We start from the raw sequence: 15,818 nt of genomic DNA, 5'->3' as shown, positions 1-15,818 counted from the left end.
TGGGATTAAGCCTTAAACTACTCCTTCATTACTCCTTAAGAGGTGTTCAAAGGCCATAATACTCTGTGTTGCTTCTTTGAAAAACAAAAACAAAAACCACTACAGTAGAGATTGGTTCAGGCCAAACATGCAGCTAACCCAAGCCTCTAAGAACTGCAGGCACAATATCCCTAGGAATGTCTTCTTGAACTTTTTCAAATGGACACAATAGTACTGATGGAAAGGGTTGCATGTCTCTTCTGCGTGCCATTCTCCTCTGCTCCTGCCCCTGTGAATGTCAGCACTATGCACTCCAAATTGCCACACTTAACTATATTCATGGAAATCACTTTGCAGACTCAGTTTTCACCTTGTCATTGACTATGTTTATTCAATCACAATAATAATGTTTTTGGAAAATAATAAAACCTAGGAATATTCCTAATCTACAAACCAACTCAAGAGTTGTATGCTTCACTCACTGATTTTACTATGCAGTATTTACAAGCACATTTAAACTCTACATTCAAATCAGGGCCAATACAGAATGGCAATAACTGGTTATTTAACAAGAGAAGATGCATGTATCTTCATTAAGATGCATTGATGTAGCTAACATATCAAACTCTTTGCAAGTTCATTATGAACAAAACATGCATAACAACATTTCTAATTTTATAAAGGTAGGCAGAAAGTCCATTAGAGTTTTATGTTGAGTCGTAAGCGCACACATTCCTATGAAGAAAACAATGCCTTTTCTTCACCACAACAGGACCAGAACAAGGTCAGGCCCAGGTGCAGAAGTTCCTAGGGATCCACAGTTGTTTTTAATTGGCTTTTAATGAAATCTTCTCAGGTTAAGTAAGAAATACATAATAGCAAACAAAGCATGCATAACAAAATTTGACCGTGAACTTAGTCCTGGTACTACTTGTTGATGCCTCCCCAACAAAAAAAAATCCAGATGCAACCAGAGGATAGAAAGTTAAGCAAGATGTAGAAACACAATCTGGAAGAGCAAAGGATCTAATTTATTAAAAAATATATGTGAAAGATCAAAAGTGTTAAGGTAGAATACCAGTCCATGATAGATGTGGAAGATCTGAGGGAGGACTTCTCTGTCATCAGGAAACAAATTCAACAGACTAAAATCTTGCAGCACCAAGACGTACCAGCAGCTCTCCTCCGGGAGCGAATGGGTTGGAGCTGAAGAAGGTTATCAGCAGCTGTGGCCCAGGACCTCACCAGAGCCCTTAGGACCTTAGCATTGATTCTGATCTTCCGTTAAAGAAAGAAGAAGCAAATGTTTTCTCCCTTTCAAGAGATAAGAGAGAAACCAGCAAAACTTCCTTCCCTATTTTGAGCCAATGAGCAAATGGCAATGTTTTGGACACCTGATAGAAAGACCCCTGGGTCCTAAAGAGCTGGCAATTCCAGTTTTCTATCCTGCTTCTTGTCTCGCTGTTCATTTTTCATTGCAGCCTGGAGGCATCTGAGACAGGTTCTCCCTAGAAGCTATTTTGTGCAAATTGTTTGGGGGTGGATGTATGGGCAATCTATCTGGAAGATATTTGTATTTTGAGGAGATAGTGATCTGACATGGTTACCCTTTCCTGCCTCTGTTTGCTTCCCCCCTCTATGTCTTGTTCAGCTCTTTGATGGCTGAGAACAACCTTTAATACCCTAATCTGTTGAAGGATGTGATAGTGCTGGGTACCTTCACCTTCTTTGATGTTAGACATTGTTTGGAGAACATGAAGCATTGGGAGAGGTGGCTAATGCATCATCTGCACATAGTCAGTTGAGCAAGCCATGCAGGCTAAGAAGTTAGGTAAAGGTAAAGGGACCCCTGACCATTAGGTCCAGTCGTGACCGACTCTGGGGTTGCGCGCTCATCTCACATTATTGGCCGAGGGAGCCGGCGTATAGCTTCCAGGTCATGTGGCCAGCATGACAAAGCCGCTTCTGGCAAACCAGAGCAGCACATGGAAACGGTGTTTACCTTCCCGCTGTTTATCTACTTGCACTTTGACATGCTTTCGAACTGCTAGGTTGGCAGGAGCTGGGACCAAGCAACGGGAGCTCACCCCGTCACAGGGATGGTGTTGGGCAGTGGAAAAGCTCATTCATGGACTGATCCGACCGTGGGTTTGTGAAAACTGAGGCTATACATGGGGGAGTCGCTTTGCCACTTCTTGAGGGCCACCAAGTGGCATAGATCTCTTCCTGCACCATAAACTGCTACTTTTTAAAGAAATGGCAATGCCATAAAATAAGTTCCCTTAGCGAGAGAATGCACATATCCTGTATGGCACGGGAGACATCGTCAGACCCATCCTAAATTCACGGCTTAATGTCTCATTCTTTGGAGCCTGGAAAGTGAACTTCTGAATTAGGGCAGTGAAGAAAATGAAGAGCTCGGTCCTTGCCAACTGCTCTCCAAGACAAACTCGCTTTCCTAGAAGAGAAGGACACAAAGAATGCTTTAGTGGAGAGCTTTTGCTACAGTAACCTTTCCATTTGTAACTCGTTGTTGCTAAAGCAGTAGAGGCAGTGGCTTGTTTACAATGACCTTGGCAGACCAGGAAGCCAAATACTGTGGTACCTTGTCTGTTGAACTTAATCCATTCCAGGAGTCTCTTCGACTCCCGGAACAATTCAAAAATCAAGGTGGGGCTTTTGATTGGCTGGAGGAAGCTGCTGAAGCTGAGTCGAACGTTCATTTTCCAACAAAAGTTTGCAAACCGGAACACTTACTTCCGGGTTTTGGGTGTTTGGGAGCTGATTTGATCGGGAGCCAAGCAGTTCAACAACCAAGGTACCACTGTACCTGTGAAAGGGATTCTGTTGTTGCAAAATAAATGAAGAAGCTGGTCCTATCCATTTCCTACTCAAGGAAATGGGGATCACAGCTTTCTAGAATCTGGAATACATACATTTGAGGTACATAAATTTCTATCATATGAAGGGTTGGAGAGAAATATTTTAATTTGAATCTACCTCATTCACACTACCAAGTTGTGGGTTAAACCACAGAGCCTAGGGCTTGCCAATCAGAAGGTCGGTGGTTCGAATCCCTACGACGGGGTGAGCTCCCGTTGCTCAGTTCCAGCTCCTGCCAGCCTAGCAGTTCGAAAGCACATCAAGTGCAAGTAGATATAGTGGGAAGGTAAACGGCGTTTCCATGTGCTGCTCTGGTTCACCATAAGCGACTTAGTCATAGTCATTTTGTGACTGGTGCCCACATTGCTTTCTTATATGTCAAATGTGCCCACTGGCCCCAAAAGAGTTTGGTAACTTCTGCAATCTACAATATAGTTAGTCCTACACCAGGCTCTCAGCTACTAGGCCTCCACCATTTAGTAACTGTTGAAATTTTGATGACGAGTCCATCATCGTTTTTACCTGCGGAGAATGGCAAGAATGCTTCCTTTTTCTTGAACTGACCGTTCTCCAGGAAATGGCCAGGATTAAACTCATTGGGTGTTTCCCACTCATCCTTGTCAAAGAGCACAGAGGTCAAGCTGGCAAGCATTATGGTTCCCTGTCAAAGAAGCAGCTAGATTAAAAATGCCAATGAACTTTCTGTGATATATCTGTGTAAGCTTCACACTTTGTTCTCTGGTGCAGAAAAGATATGCTCTGAATGAGAGATTTGCTTTCCATTATTACCGCATTTTTCGCTCCTTAGGACACAACTGACCATAGGACGCACCTAGTTTTTTAGAGGAGGAAAACAAGAACATTTTTTTTGCTTTCTTGTAATGTTCTAGGCATAGCAGCCAACTCCTAGAGGCCTAGGTGCCTCCCCCCACATTAAATATTTGAGGAAGCTTCTTTTGCAAAGGGGGAAAGCTCAATTTTGTTGAGGATCAGCTCAAAGTTGTGCAGCTTTTTTTGCAAATGGGAAAAGCCCCATGGGGGGGGGTCAGCTCACAGGGGGGGGGTCAGCTCAGAGTTGTGCATCTTTTTTGCAAAGGGGGAAAGCTCCATTTTTGAGATCAGCTCAAAGTTGTTGAGTTTACCTTGCAAAGGGAAAAATCCTGTTTTTATGGGGTTCAACTCACAGTTCTACAGCTTCTCTAGGAAAGGAAAGGGACCCATTTCTACAGTTTCCAGACAGATAATCTAATCAGCCAGTCACATGTCGCTGGGGAAACAAGCAGCCTCTCTCTGCAGACAACAATTGAGGCCTGAGCAAGGGGCCTGGGTGGGGCGGGAAGGGAGCTAGCTCCCTTATCTCCCTCCCCAATCTCTTGCAATCAGCTGCTGAGCTCTTCCTTTCAACACTGTCTTCCCCTCTTGTTAGCCTTTAGCTCTTTCTTAAAAAACAAAACAAAAAACAAGCACGATCTGCCTTTCACCCCGGGCAATTCGGCTCCAGGGACCACACATTCGCTCCATAAGATGCACAGACATTTCCTCTTTCTTTTTAGGAGGAAAAAAGTGTGTCTTATGGAGAGAAAAATACAGTAAGTAATTTATCCAACTACATTCCACAAAAACACAGTTTCCAATATACATCTAAAAATACTGTATAGTCAATGTCTGCTGGACTACTAAGATTTATAGTTAGAAACACCAGATTTTAGCACATTTCAGGCTGACTAGCAATCCATTAAAACTAAGACGGTGATTTTTTATTTTTTGCAGTTTTGCAGAGGAGTTTCAACAAAACGAAAGCTTATCTAGGTCAAATCCCTCTATCCTTTTATGATCATGGTGTATCCCAAGAATACTCTCCCATCTGCCCCAGGGCTAGCATAAACAAGCCTAGAATTCCATAGCAGCAGAGGAGGGAAATGATGGGCAAAGCAGAACACCATAGTGGGAAGGGTCCAGATTTACAACTGACAGACCAGTTTTTCTCCCACCAATGGCAACCTAATGGTATGGTGCCACTCTGCAGGTAGACATGGGGGTGATGCAACCTGGGACACAACTCTCATCATCCCTGCCCATTAGCCATGCTGGTTGGAACTGATGACAGCACAATATCAGCTACCCCTCATTTAGAACTTTGGCTTCAAGTTCTTGCATCTTAATAGAAGAGTAAAGGCACATAAGAAAGCTGTATCTTCTTAGCATTTACCTTGGGCACATGAAACCCAGCCAGTGTAGTGTCCTTAGTTGTCATCCGGGGCACATTCAAAGGTATAATGTTGCTTATTCTTTGAACTTCATGAACAACTGCATTGGTATAGGGCATGCTGTCCCTGTCATCCATCGCTGGCTGGCGAGACTGGCCAATCACAGAATCTATTTCTGCTTGGACTCTTGCTACAAAGAAAAGAAGATTTGTCGTTAATACAAGAGCAGCAGAATTGCAGTGGAGACCCATCACATTGTCCCATCACTGGGTGCCCATTGTGTGGCGACAAGGGAAAGTTGCTTCTGTGCAATTGTGTCCCATTTGTGGAATCGCCTTTATTTGGGTTGCAGACAGCAGCTGCACTGGTAGAGTTTCAGCATTGCCTTGAGATTCATTTTCTCACCCAGACCTAATTTTATTTCCCAAGTGCTTCATGTAGTGAAATCTCCCACATATCAAACATAGAAATACCGGTATATGCATATAGTATGATGATTCAAACATGGTTCTACAACCTTTCCCCCCCCTTTCAGTTTGTGACATGTTGTTGTTGTTTAGTCGTGTCCAACTGTTTGTGACCCCATGGACCAGAGCACGCCAGGCATTCCTGTCTTCAGTTTGTGACATACTGTACAATAATTTTAAAACTGGAACTTTATACTCTTCCTGTTGCTTTCTCACCATGCATAATTTCAGCTTTCAGCCATGTATGGTTAATTGAATTGGTAAATGTTGAAATAAAAACTGGCTTTTCAATATTTTTATCATTTTAATAACTGTTATTCTCCCCCAAAGGATAAATATAATTCCTGCCACTCTGTAACAAGTAATTGACTTTCTTTAAATATAAATACATTATTTCTTTTTTCCTTTTCCTTTTTACAAATCTTTTAGTTTCTCTGTTACTGCACTTCATTGATAGTCATGAGGTAAAGGTGAAGGTACCCCTGACCGTTAGGTCCAGTTGCAGACGACTCTGGGGTTGCGGCGCTCATCTCACTTTACTGGCCGAGGGAGCTGACGTTTGTCCGCAGCAGACAGCTTCCGGGTCATGTGGCCAGCATGACTAAGCCGCTTCTGGCGAACCAGAGCATAAACCTCTCTTAATTTATTCGTTAATTCCCCCCCCCCCCCAATATGTATTCCAGCAATTTCTGTTTATGCTTTATTTAGCATATAACTTATCTATCTTTTTTACACATCTGATGGGTAGGCTTTTTTTCTTAAAAAATGTTTAGATGTACTCTCATTTTGACTCAAGAAAATCACAATTTTATAGGCCGCCATCGGTGGAAGCAATGGAACTGACGATTCACCGTGCTATTCAATGGAACTGATGATGGAACTGATGGTTCACTATGTGGGAGAAGAAACTTAAACTTTTATTTTTTTACTTTCTTCTCCCATTAGATTCACAAAATCTTTAGGGGTATCCGTACCCCCAGAAAAAAATCACTGGGTATAGACATATCTGAGTTTGTTAATTACATTGGGTTTCCTGTGGGTAGGACTTAACTGAATACAACCCAAAGTAATGAAAGGGAAATAAGCCAACTACAGTTTTACCCTGAATTTCTGGATATATTGCCATGTACAGCAAAGCCCAGCGCAGGGTTGTAGAAGTTGTTTCTGTTCCAGCAAAAAACAGATCCAGTGTAGAATGTAGGAGGTTTTCTTCATGGAAACTGGGAGCAGCATCCCCCTTGAAGCAAAGAAAATGCACCAGGGAGTTAACCTGTCATTTAAAGCATCACCACCCCAGTTTCAGTACCACCTGTCAAGTGATCACCATAGAATTCCTCAGCTCTATTCCTGAAGTTGCAGCCCAATCGCTTTCTAAATCCGGACCGCGGATGGTTCAGTAATCAGTGTGTTTTTACATGAGTAGAATGTGTCCTTTTATTTAAAATGCCTCTCTGGGTTATTTGTGGGGCCTGCATGGTGTTTTTACATGAGTAGAATGTGTACTTTTATTTAAAAAGCATATCTGGGTTATTTGTGGGGCATAGGAATTAGTTCAATTTTTTCCCCTAAAATATAGTCCGGCCCCCCACGGCTGAAAAAGTTTGCTGACCCCTGCTGAAGAGTATCCAGAACCCAGAAGATTATTGAAGCTAGGATAAAGTATGGGTTTGGTCTTGTCAAAGTTCTGGTCTGGACTACAGAGTTTATTCAGACAGACAACTGAGAAAATGCCATCTCATGATATGCCTCTACAACAGGCACCCCCCAAACTTCGGCCCTCCAGATGTTTTGGACTACAATTCCCATCTTCCCCAACCACTGGACCTGTTAGCTAGGGATCATGGGAGTTGTAGGCCAAAACATCTGGAGGGCCGCAGTTTGGGGATGCCTGCTCTACAACAATGCTTTGGGTCATGTTGACTGTCTGCTTTGACAAATCACAGACAAGTGGTGAAATTTAGTGGGGAAATGATTTATGTATGCACTTGCGCGCGTGCACCCCCTCCCCACATATACTTCACCTGTTTGTCAAATGAAACATAGAGTCAGCAGAAATAATATGAAATAATAATAATATGGGCAGCCGCTAAAGGCTACCTACACAAACCACTTAGCTAGTTCTGGCCTTTTAGATTGTACCTCTGCCTTCTTCTAGTATCATTATTCTTTTTAAAAAGAAAAACAACCATATACTTGTTTTCCTTTACGTCTCTTACCTTGGCCATTTCATTTAGGTACGCATCAATGAAGTCTCTGGGTTCAGATGGATTCCAGTCTTCTTTGTGTTTTTCAATGATTTCTCTCACAAAGGATCTCAGCTGCTTCCAGTTATTAAAAATAGTCTGATGGGACCCTGGCAGGTGCTTCATGAGAGTGGGAAAGAGATCGTACAGCTGAGGAAACAAACACTAACATCACATATATGTATGGAAAGCCCTCTTATTAAATAACAACAATAAATGATTAATAAACCTAGTTTTGTGTACCATCTACGTAGTATTATTTCTCTAAATATTCAGGAACAATGCTTGAATGTCCCCTACAAGGAATAAAAAACCAATTCCCTCCCTGCGGAAAGCTAGCAGAGAAGGTTTTAGCCTTCTCATAGTGTGTGCTACTTTTTCCTATGCAGAGATTTTTATTCAGTTACACATGTGATTTCCAATTCAATAGTCTAAATTGTGTTGTAGCACATGGTTCTTATTTTTCATGAATGCTTTATAATACTGAAGGTATCCCAACCAAGAGACAATGCTAAGTCGAGGCAAGATGGCAAAGGGATATGAATAGGAAGAGATGTTTCGATGACTAGAATGTGGAAAAAAGAAATTGTAACATGAACACCCACAGCACGTGAATAAACATTCAACCAGCATGTGGGAGTCTGTCTGGGCCAGAGTGTTTCTGTTTTCATTACCCACAAGATCTGACAGAAGACCTACCTGACCCCGACTTCCTTGAAGGTGCGTCGTCTCATCAAGCAATTTCAATAACTTCTGGAAATGATTGTCATGGTATTCAAAGCGGTTCCCAAAAGTGACAGAACAAATGATATTTGAAACAGCATTATTAATCTGAAAGTGAGGGTCAAATGGCTGCCCTGGAGGGAGAAAAAGATGGTAGAAGAGAAATAAGAGTGCTTATGGCTTCCAAATAACAAGAGCAGATGGTGGGGAGGGTGGCTGGGTATAGCTAGGGTAGGATTTTTGAACAGAGGAGACCATTCAGTACAAAAGTTAAATCCAGTAATTTAAGGACTCTGTGGGATAGAGTTATGTATAAGACATTAGGCACATTGTGCTTTCAAGTGAGCACAAATGCCTTCTTTACATTTCTTAATAGGCAGGGATTATTCCACAACAGGAGGACATAGCTAATATTCTACAGGTGGAAGGTATCTTAAACATGAAGGTGCAGTGTTGGAGTTTTATACGACTTTCTAGACACTCATCTGTGAGATCATCAGTCAAGATTTGGCCAAGGCAGGAGGTTAGGAAGGGGCATTTCGGTAGAAGTGGCTAACTAGTATGGCCTGGACCATCTTAATCAGAGGCAGAAAAGAGATGCACAATAGAACAAAACAGCACACCCACTGCCACACCTGCAGATGTAAAGGAGAAGCAGAGCTATGTGTCTTCAGCATATTGCTGACAATGTACTCCAAAGCTCAGGGTGACCCCACTCAGTAATTTCATGTAGATGCTAAACATCATGGGGGAATAAAACTGAACCAGATGGGGCTGAACAGCACTCCCTAATAATCATCCTCTGGAAATGACCATACAGGTAGGAGCAAAACCACTGCAAAGCAGTCCCCCCCCCCCCCGAATTCAGACAGCTTTAATATCGCAGATGATGCCACTGGTTTATGGGCTCTGGTCCTCACCATTCTCAGCTTCAATTGCATCTGTTAGGTATCGGCTCTCCTCCTGTATTCGTTCTTCTAAAGACCTTTTGCCCAAACCAAAGTTTCTGAGAGTTGATAAGGCAAACCGTCTTTGTTGTTTCCAACCAAGGCCATTAGAGAATATCAATCCTGAATAGGAAGAATTATAGCAAAAAATGACTTTAAAAAATAGCAAATAGCAAGTTAGGAGAGCTAACAGACCTTCTAATTATAAAAGAGAACTCCTCTCTCCCCTAAGGTATCTGGCTTGCCTGCTTATATCATACTGAAGAGACTGCAAAGTTGTCTTTGCGCATCTGCTGCAGCTGTTTCATTGTTGCTTTTCATTTGCTTTAGTGTTCGTATAGTATTTTAATACTAAGTTTATTTCACCCTGCGAAAGGTTTTGGGAACACTGATAGAGAAAAAGCACAGCATATTCCCCCCCCCCAAAAAAAAGAAAAAAGGGGGGAAGAATGAGAACATGTAAAAAACCCCAACATATTTCATCTGTAGGGCTCTTCTGCTATTTGAATACATGGAACATCCATGGACCTGGACATCTCAAAGGACACTGCTTCCATTCCCACTGCCCTCTCCATCCTTTATAGTCAAAGCCACGGGGAATGCTTAACTCAGCAGCTTTAATGAGGCATTAGGTGCCCCAGCACTCTTTCCATGCCCCAGTCCATGCCAGCGACCCCACTCATGACCACATATGCAAGTAGTTAAGTGCAGTTGTAGGGGTAAGCCATGAGAAGAGAAGGTTAAGGGATGATATGATAGCCATGTTCAAATATATAAAAGGATGTCATATAGAGGAGGGTGAAAGGTTGTTTTCTGCTGCTCCAGAGAAGCGGACATGGAGCAATGGATTCAAACTACAAGAAAGAAGCTTCCACCTAAACATTAGGAAGAACTTCCTGATAGTAAGAGCTGTTCAGCAGTGGAATTTGCTGCCAAGAAGTGTGGTGGAGTCTCCTTCTTTGGAGGTCTTTAAGCGGAGGCTTGACAGCCATATGTCAAGAATGCTTTGATGGTGTTTTCTGCTTGGCAGGGGGTTGGACTGGATGGCCCTTGTGGTCTCTTCCAACTCTATGATTCTATGATTGCTTCTCTCTCAGTCAGACTCAGCAGCATGACCCCCTTAGCTGATACCTGCTCTTCTAAGGAAATGTTGAACTGTTGAAATGTTGATCTTGTGGTTGGAGATTTCCTGGTAGTGTTGATGCATTTCATGGAAGTTTAAAGGTCAGACTTTGTGGTTGGAGAGTTCCTGGCATTGTCAAAAAGGCAGTGCCTAGGAGGGAGGGGGTAGTGGCAGAGAGTGACCACAGGACCTACTGAGAGCTGCTTTTGGAGAAACTAAACCCTTCAAGTCTACTTGAAGACTAAACTGTGTTGGAGGGCAAATGGAGACTGTTGTAGGCTGTCTGTGTCATTTGAAGCCCTGATCATGCAGTGATATAAAATGCAGAGGGAATATACATGACTACAACTGACTTTCTGTCACAGAAGTTTGGTCTCCATGGAGGGCCAGTGGGTTTGGGCAGGCTGGCGGGACACAGGAGGTGGAGATAGTATGCTTATTCCCCAACTGCACTTTCTCCTTTATCTCAGGAGGGGCATGATGCCTGATGAGGGTCTAAGTACAACCCCAGAGCAGGTATGAGGTTGAACTGCTGAATCCGACATTCTGATGTCTTTGTCACAAATTCACAGCAGTTGGGCTAAATAAGTAGGCATGTACCATGGTCATCTAAAATCCACTGATTGCCTGATCAACCATTCTGCTAAGGAAGTAACTTAGTAAAGGAACTGGTTTTCAGCTCCTTTCAGGCCACCAGCATGCCACAAACTTAGGGAGAATGTAGAATAGCAGGGGGGGGGAAGGTTATGTGGATCCATTTACAAGGCTCCCAATACAAATTTCAAATATATTATTCTTTATTAGATTGCTTTGTAATGCAATGCTACCTAACTCTCACTTCTTTAAAGAATAAATGAACTGAAATGAAGCTATCCACTAAAAAAAAAGACACAAAAAGTCATTTGTTAAGGGAAGTATGCATGGAAATGCAAATGTTATTAAAACAATATACAATATTCAAAAAAGCATTATGGCAGAGAAAACTGCAAAAATCTGGACTTGCCACCCAATGCATAGTAAGCTCAGTCAATCTCAACAGTTGAGAGGGTATGCTTCTCTGGCACACATTAATGCTACTGCTCAACAGTTGAGAGGGTATGCTTCTCTGGCACACATTAATGCTACTGCTTTCATTTGGTGCAATGAAACAGGAAATACAAAAAAAAAATCTAATCCTCAGTTGTGAAAATATAATGTTACTAAACATTCTAAGGGCTTGTGCAATTAGGGCAGACTTAAAAAGGTTCTATGAGTTTAAACAGTTGACCATATTGAATGAAACTCACCAAGCCCCTTAAAGATTTCATCATCAAAAGGAACATTTGGACGATCGACAAAGTTTTCACCCTGATGGACAAGGACCTCCTTCACCAGGTGCAATCCATTCACAACTACAAACCACACATTTCCAAACTGAAGGCTCATGACATTGCCATATTTTTCTGAAAGCTGAATGGAGAGGGGGGGGAGAAAGTTAGAAAGTGTATGTAATCCTTGATATAGTAGTACCTTGGTTCTCATACGGAATCCTTTCCGGAAGTCTGTTCGACTTCTGAAAACGTTAAAAAAAACAAGGTGCAGCTTCTGATTGGCTGCAGGAGCTTCCTGCACTCATTCGGAAGCTGCAGAAGCCACATCAGACATTCAGGTTCCAAAGAACGTTCACAAACCAGATCACTCAATTCCAGGTTTGCAGCGTTTGGGAGCCAAAACATTTGAGTCACAAGGCGTTCAACAACCAAGCTACGACTGTATTAATCTGTCTGCTTGATGCTTATTGAATGCCTGTATGGAAGGAGGAAACTTTGACCGCCATCAAATTCATCGGAAATAGCAGGGATGCCTACAGGATTTCCTGGGCTGGGGTGCCCTCCTGAAATCTGGGCTCTTTATGGTAGTCTAGCCTACCATACAGAGTTGTTGCAAAGATAAAAGACAGAACAGAAGGGTAATGTGCAAAACCTTGAGCTCCCATGTGAAAAATCAAGAAACAAATATGTAACATGTGTGTGTGTGTGTATACAAGATAAAAATATGTGTCAATTACAGATCATGTTTTTTTTATTAAAAAAAAGCTGGAAAAGCAGCCGCCTTGCTTTAACTGCAATATTTTATAATCCTGCTATTTATAGCAAAATACAGAACCAAACCAAAACAGTTTGCCAACCCAACTCTCAACCTAGCTCACCTCACAGAGCTGATCCGAGGCACTGGAGCATTAAAGGCCCAGTTTCTAATTGAAACTAAGCACACCTCTGGCATTCTGATCTAAGAACCATAGCACTGGAAACAAAATAATAACAATAAATAACAAAATAAAATAACAAAATAGCACTGGAAAGTTAGCTTCTTAAAGCACAGGTTTGTTATCTCTGATTCTTAAAGCACAGGTTTGTTATCTCTGATTCTATCTTCTTTTTTAAAACAAAAATAAAGTATTATTTTTCTTAATTTTGACCAGAAATCTGGAAATGAGTTTGTGGCAAGGGCAAGGGATACCCCCCTCACACACATACAGTCCCCTGCACATACACAATGCAGCTACAAAGCTGCATCTGATCATTCTGTATATTTGTGACTAAGGTGAAATTGGAGAAAAGCAAACTTTCCGCTGGATTGAGGAGCTGAGAGATATCCAGCTGGTCGCTATGCTGCCCAAGCAGAGATTTGGCTCATAGCTGTGGACTTCCTTCTTGGCCAGAGAGGAAAAAGGCAGAGGGTGTGAAAGGAACCTGCTAACAAAATAGAAGCATACATCAACTGACTTACTTTAGAAACAATATACCTCTGGATACCAGGTGCTTCTAACAAACAACAGAAAATGCCCCATTTGTGGTCTTCTCCAAGACATCTCGATGCCGACTCTCAGAATCAGGATGCCAGACCAGGGGGCATCTCAGCCTGCCCCCTTCTACTGCAATTTTGTATTTATTTCATGCCAGCTGAGTGTTCATCAAACTGATCATTTCCTTCATCCTTACCTTTTGTACTGAAAGATGAGTCTTCTTCAAATCCAAACTGAGCACATTGCCCAGAAAGGGAAGAGCTATGGGCCCTGGGGGGAAATCCTTTGGGCGAGTCTTGTAACCAGCAAGAAGTAGAAATGTAGCCAGAAACACCAGAACGACCTGCAGGGACAAGGCCTCCCAGAGGACAAGGAGAAACTGGAGCAGCATTTTCAAACCTTTCCTATGTCAGAACAGACTGCTGTGTGTCGAGGGAAACTTGATTCTGATCCAGCTAGAGCAGCCACACCTGCCCTCTCGGTTGATGTTCCTGTAAGAAACGAGGGCAAAGTTCACATACATATATTGTTTTACATCACGCACATAAAGAGGAAGAACCAAGATTGGTTGAGTAATTCTTCCTACAGTGAAGGGGGTGGAGAGGGATTTGCTTTCTTATATAGAATCTTTCATTTGTGTTTTCATTTGTTTGAAAACTTTCCATCCCAACATTTATAAGAATTCTCTTCAAATGCAAATCAAAGCGCTCAGAATTATTACTATTTTAAATAACACTAGACATGAGATTAGTTCAGGCCAAACATTCATCTGGTTCAATACTCTAAGAACTTCAGGCACAATGTCCCCAAGAAACATCTGCGTTAATTTTTTTTTTCAATCAGGCTTTTTAAAGCTGCACACAACAGAGCGGATGGAAAGGAGACTCATCTCTGCTGAGCTGGATCCTTTTCTGCCCCTGCCCCTGTGAAAATGAGCAATACCTGCTAATTCAGCCTCAAATATTTTTAGACCATGGGATGTTGTAGTCCTGCAGAAACTAGAGACCCAAGGTTGGAGAACTCTGCACTAAAATGACAATAGCAGGCCAAGAAAGAAAAAAACCTTTCCAAATCTCTGCCTTACTCGTTAAGATATTTCATATTTACAATTACAAACTATTTCTACCTAAATCTCCCAGAAAACTTTCATTCCTCCTGAATGACAAGCTGGTAGTTCCAGTAAATGGTTAATCTTACATTGTTTTTGTTCTATTTAAAATGGTGGACTGGAGCCTGACTCTGGCAAATTCACTATTCATGATTAGGAATGAAAGGTAGCTACAAATAATCGGTTGGTTGCTACTAGTTGTCTGATATAAGATGTTGCAGTAAACTGTCAAAAGGATACCCTCTTGTGGTTTTAACTTGTAACTGCAGACCAACCATCAAGTTGACGCATCTATTTTCTAACGGCTGATTCAGTTTTCACACTGTTACCCACTATGTTAATAACAGTGCTTTCAGAAAAGAATAAAATGTATGGAAAATTCATCGGCCACATTCAAGAGTTGTATGTGAAATTTTGATTTTACTATATTTATTGGCACATTTAAACTCTGCGTCGGGACGGGGGCCAACAGAGAACAAAGTGCATGAATGATTCATTCCGATGTGTTGGTGCATTTAACATATGAAACTCTTTGCCAGTTCATTACAGAACAAAATGTTTCTTGCAAAATATTCTAATTATAGAAACAAAGGCAGGGCATTCCATTAGCCTCTGATCTTGAGTTGGGATCACCCACATTCCTACAAGCAAACCAATGCCTTTTCTTCACCACAGCCAAGGCCAACACCTGTCGACAACCAGGTCAGGCTCCCAGGAGCCCATCACTTTGGACCCAGTCCTAAAGCAATAGCACCTACCAGCCCTCCTCCTCCTGGAGAAGACAGGTTAGAGTAAAGACTTGGGGTGCAGGCTCTTCTGAGGAGAGCCCAGTGTCTTGGAGACGGGACCGCCAACTCTGAGCTTCCTTTTAAGAAAGAAAAAGTAAGCCACTGGGATCCCTCTCCTGAGAGGAGAGAGAGAAAAACAAGCGAAGCCTCCCCTGTTTCCAGCCAATGAGCAAAACTGCAATGTTTGGATACCAGCTAGCAACAGCTGATACGAACACCCCAGGGTCCTAAACAGATGCTGATTCAAGTTTTCTATCCTGCCTGTGACTTGCTGTTCATTTTGCATAGCAGCTAGGATGAGTCTGAGACAGGTACTCCTCCCTGGAAGCCAGTGCTTTTTTCGGGGAGGGTGCAGGGGTATGCATACCCCTAAAACTTTGTGAATCTTTGTACTTTTGTCCATTTAATGTATTTATTTCCCCTGATTTGAACTATAAAATGGTAGTTTTGGGGATATCTGAAGATTTGTAAGATGAAATTGCTACCTATTCAGGTTGAGCAATATAATATTTTAGGTAATGATATAACAAGGATAGGAAACGAAGTGAAATGTAAAGATGTAAAG

General features: G+C 42.1%; 2 protein-coding genes across 8 annotated transcripts in view; both read right to left on the bottom strand.

Annotated features, from left to right (window-relative positions):
• LOC118088450 (cytochrome P450 2J4-like) overlaps positions 1-1,292 on the bottom strand; it is a 13,631-nt gene extending 12,339 nt beyond the window's left edge. For all 3 annotated transcript variants that reach the window (XM_035122118.3, XM_088673969.1, XM_088673970.1), the window contains exon 1: positions 1,152-1,292. The gene's annotated coding sequence lies outside the window, so the exon portion shown is untranslated. The remainder of the gene's footprint in view (positions 1-1,151) is intronic.
• LOC118088457 (cytochrome P450 2J2) lies at positions 343-15,818 on the bottom strand. 5 transcript variants are annotated; one of them, XM_035122135.3, is made up of 10 exons: positions 15,224-15,800; positions 13,554-13,848; positions 11,859-12,021; positions 9,423-9,572; positions 8,479-8,636; positions 7,753-7,929; positions 6,638-6,773; positions 5,072-5,259; positions 3,385-3,523; positions 343-2,437 (listed from the first exon to the last, which is right to left on the bottom strand). In XM_035122135.3, exons 2-10 carry the CDS (start codon positions 13,746-13,748, stop codon positions 2,262-2,264), a joined length of 1,482 nt encoding a protein of 493 aa, XP_034978026.1. In that variant the 5' UTR covers positions 13,749-13,848; positions 15,224-15,800; the 3' UTR covers positions 343-2,261. The 5 variants fall into 5 exon arrangements, with proteins under 5 accessions (XP_034978026.1, XP_034978028.1, XP_088530110.1 ...); XM_035122137.3 differs by lacking the exon at positions 15,224-15,800 and adding an exon at positions 12,761-13,307 and having other exon boundaries at positions 13,554-13,660; XM_088673984.1 differs by lacking the exon at positions 3,385-3,523 and having other exon boundaries at positions 15,224-15,817.

This window comes from Zootoca vivipara, chromosome 7 (genome assembly GCF_965207765.1).
Source record: "Zootoca vivipara chromosome 7, rZooViv2.hap1.1, whole genome shotgun sequence".
Lineage (NCBI taxonomy): Eukaryota > Metazoa > Chordata > Lepidosauria > Squamata > Lacertidae > Zootoca > Zootoca vivipara.
Note: the sequence above shows the minus strand (reverse complement) of the source record. Positions and strands in the feature narration are given on the sequence as shown.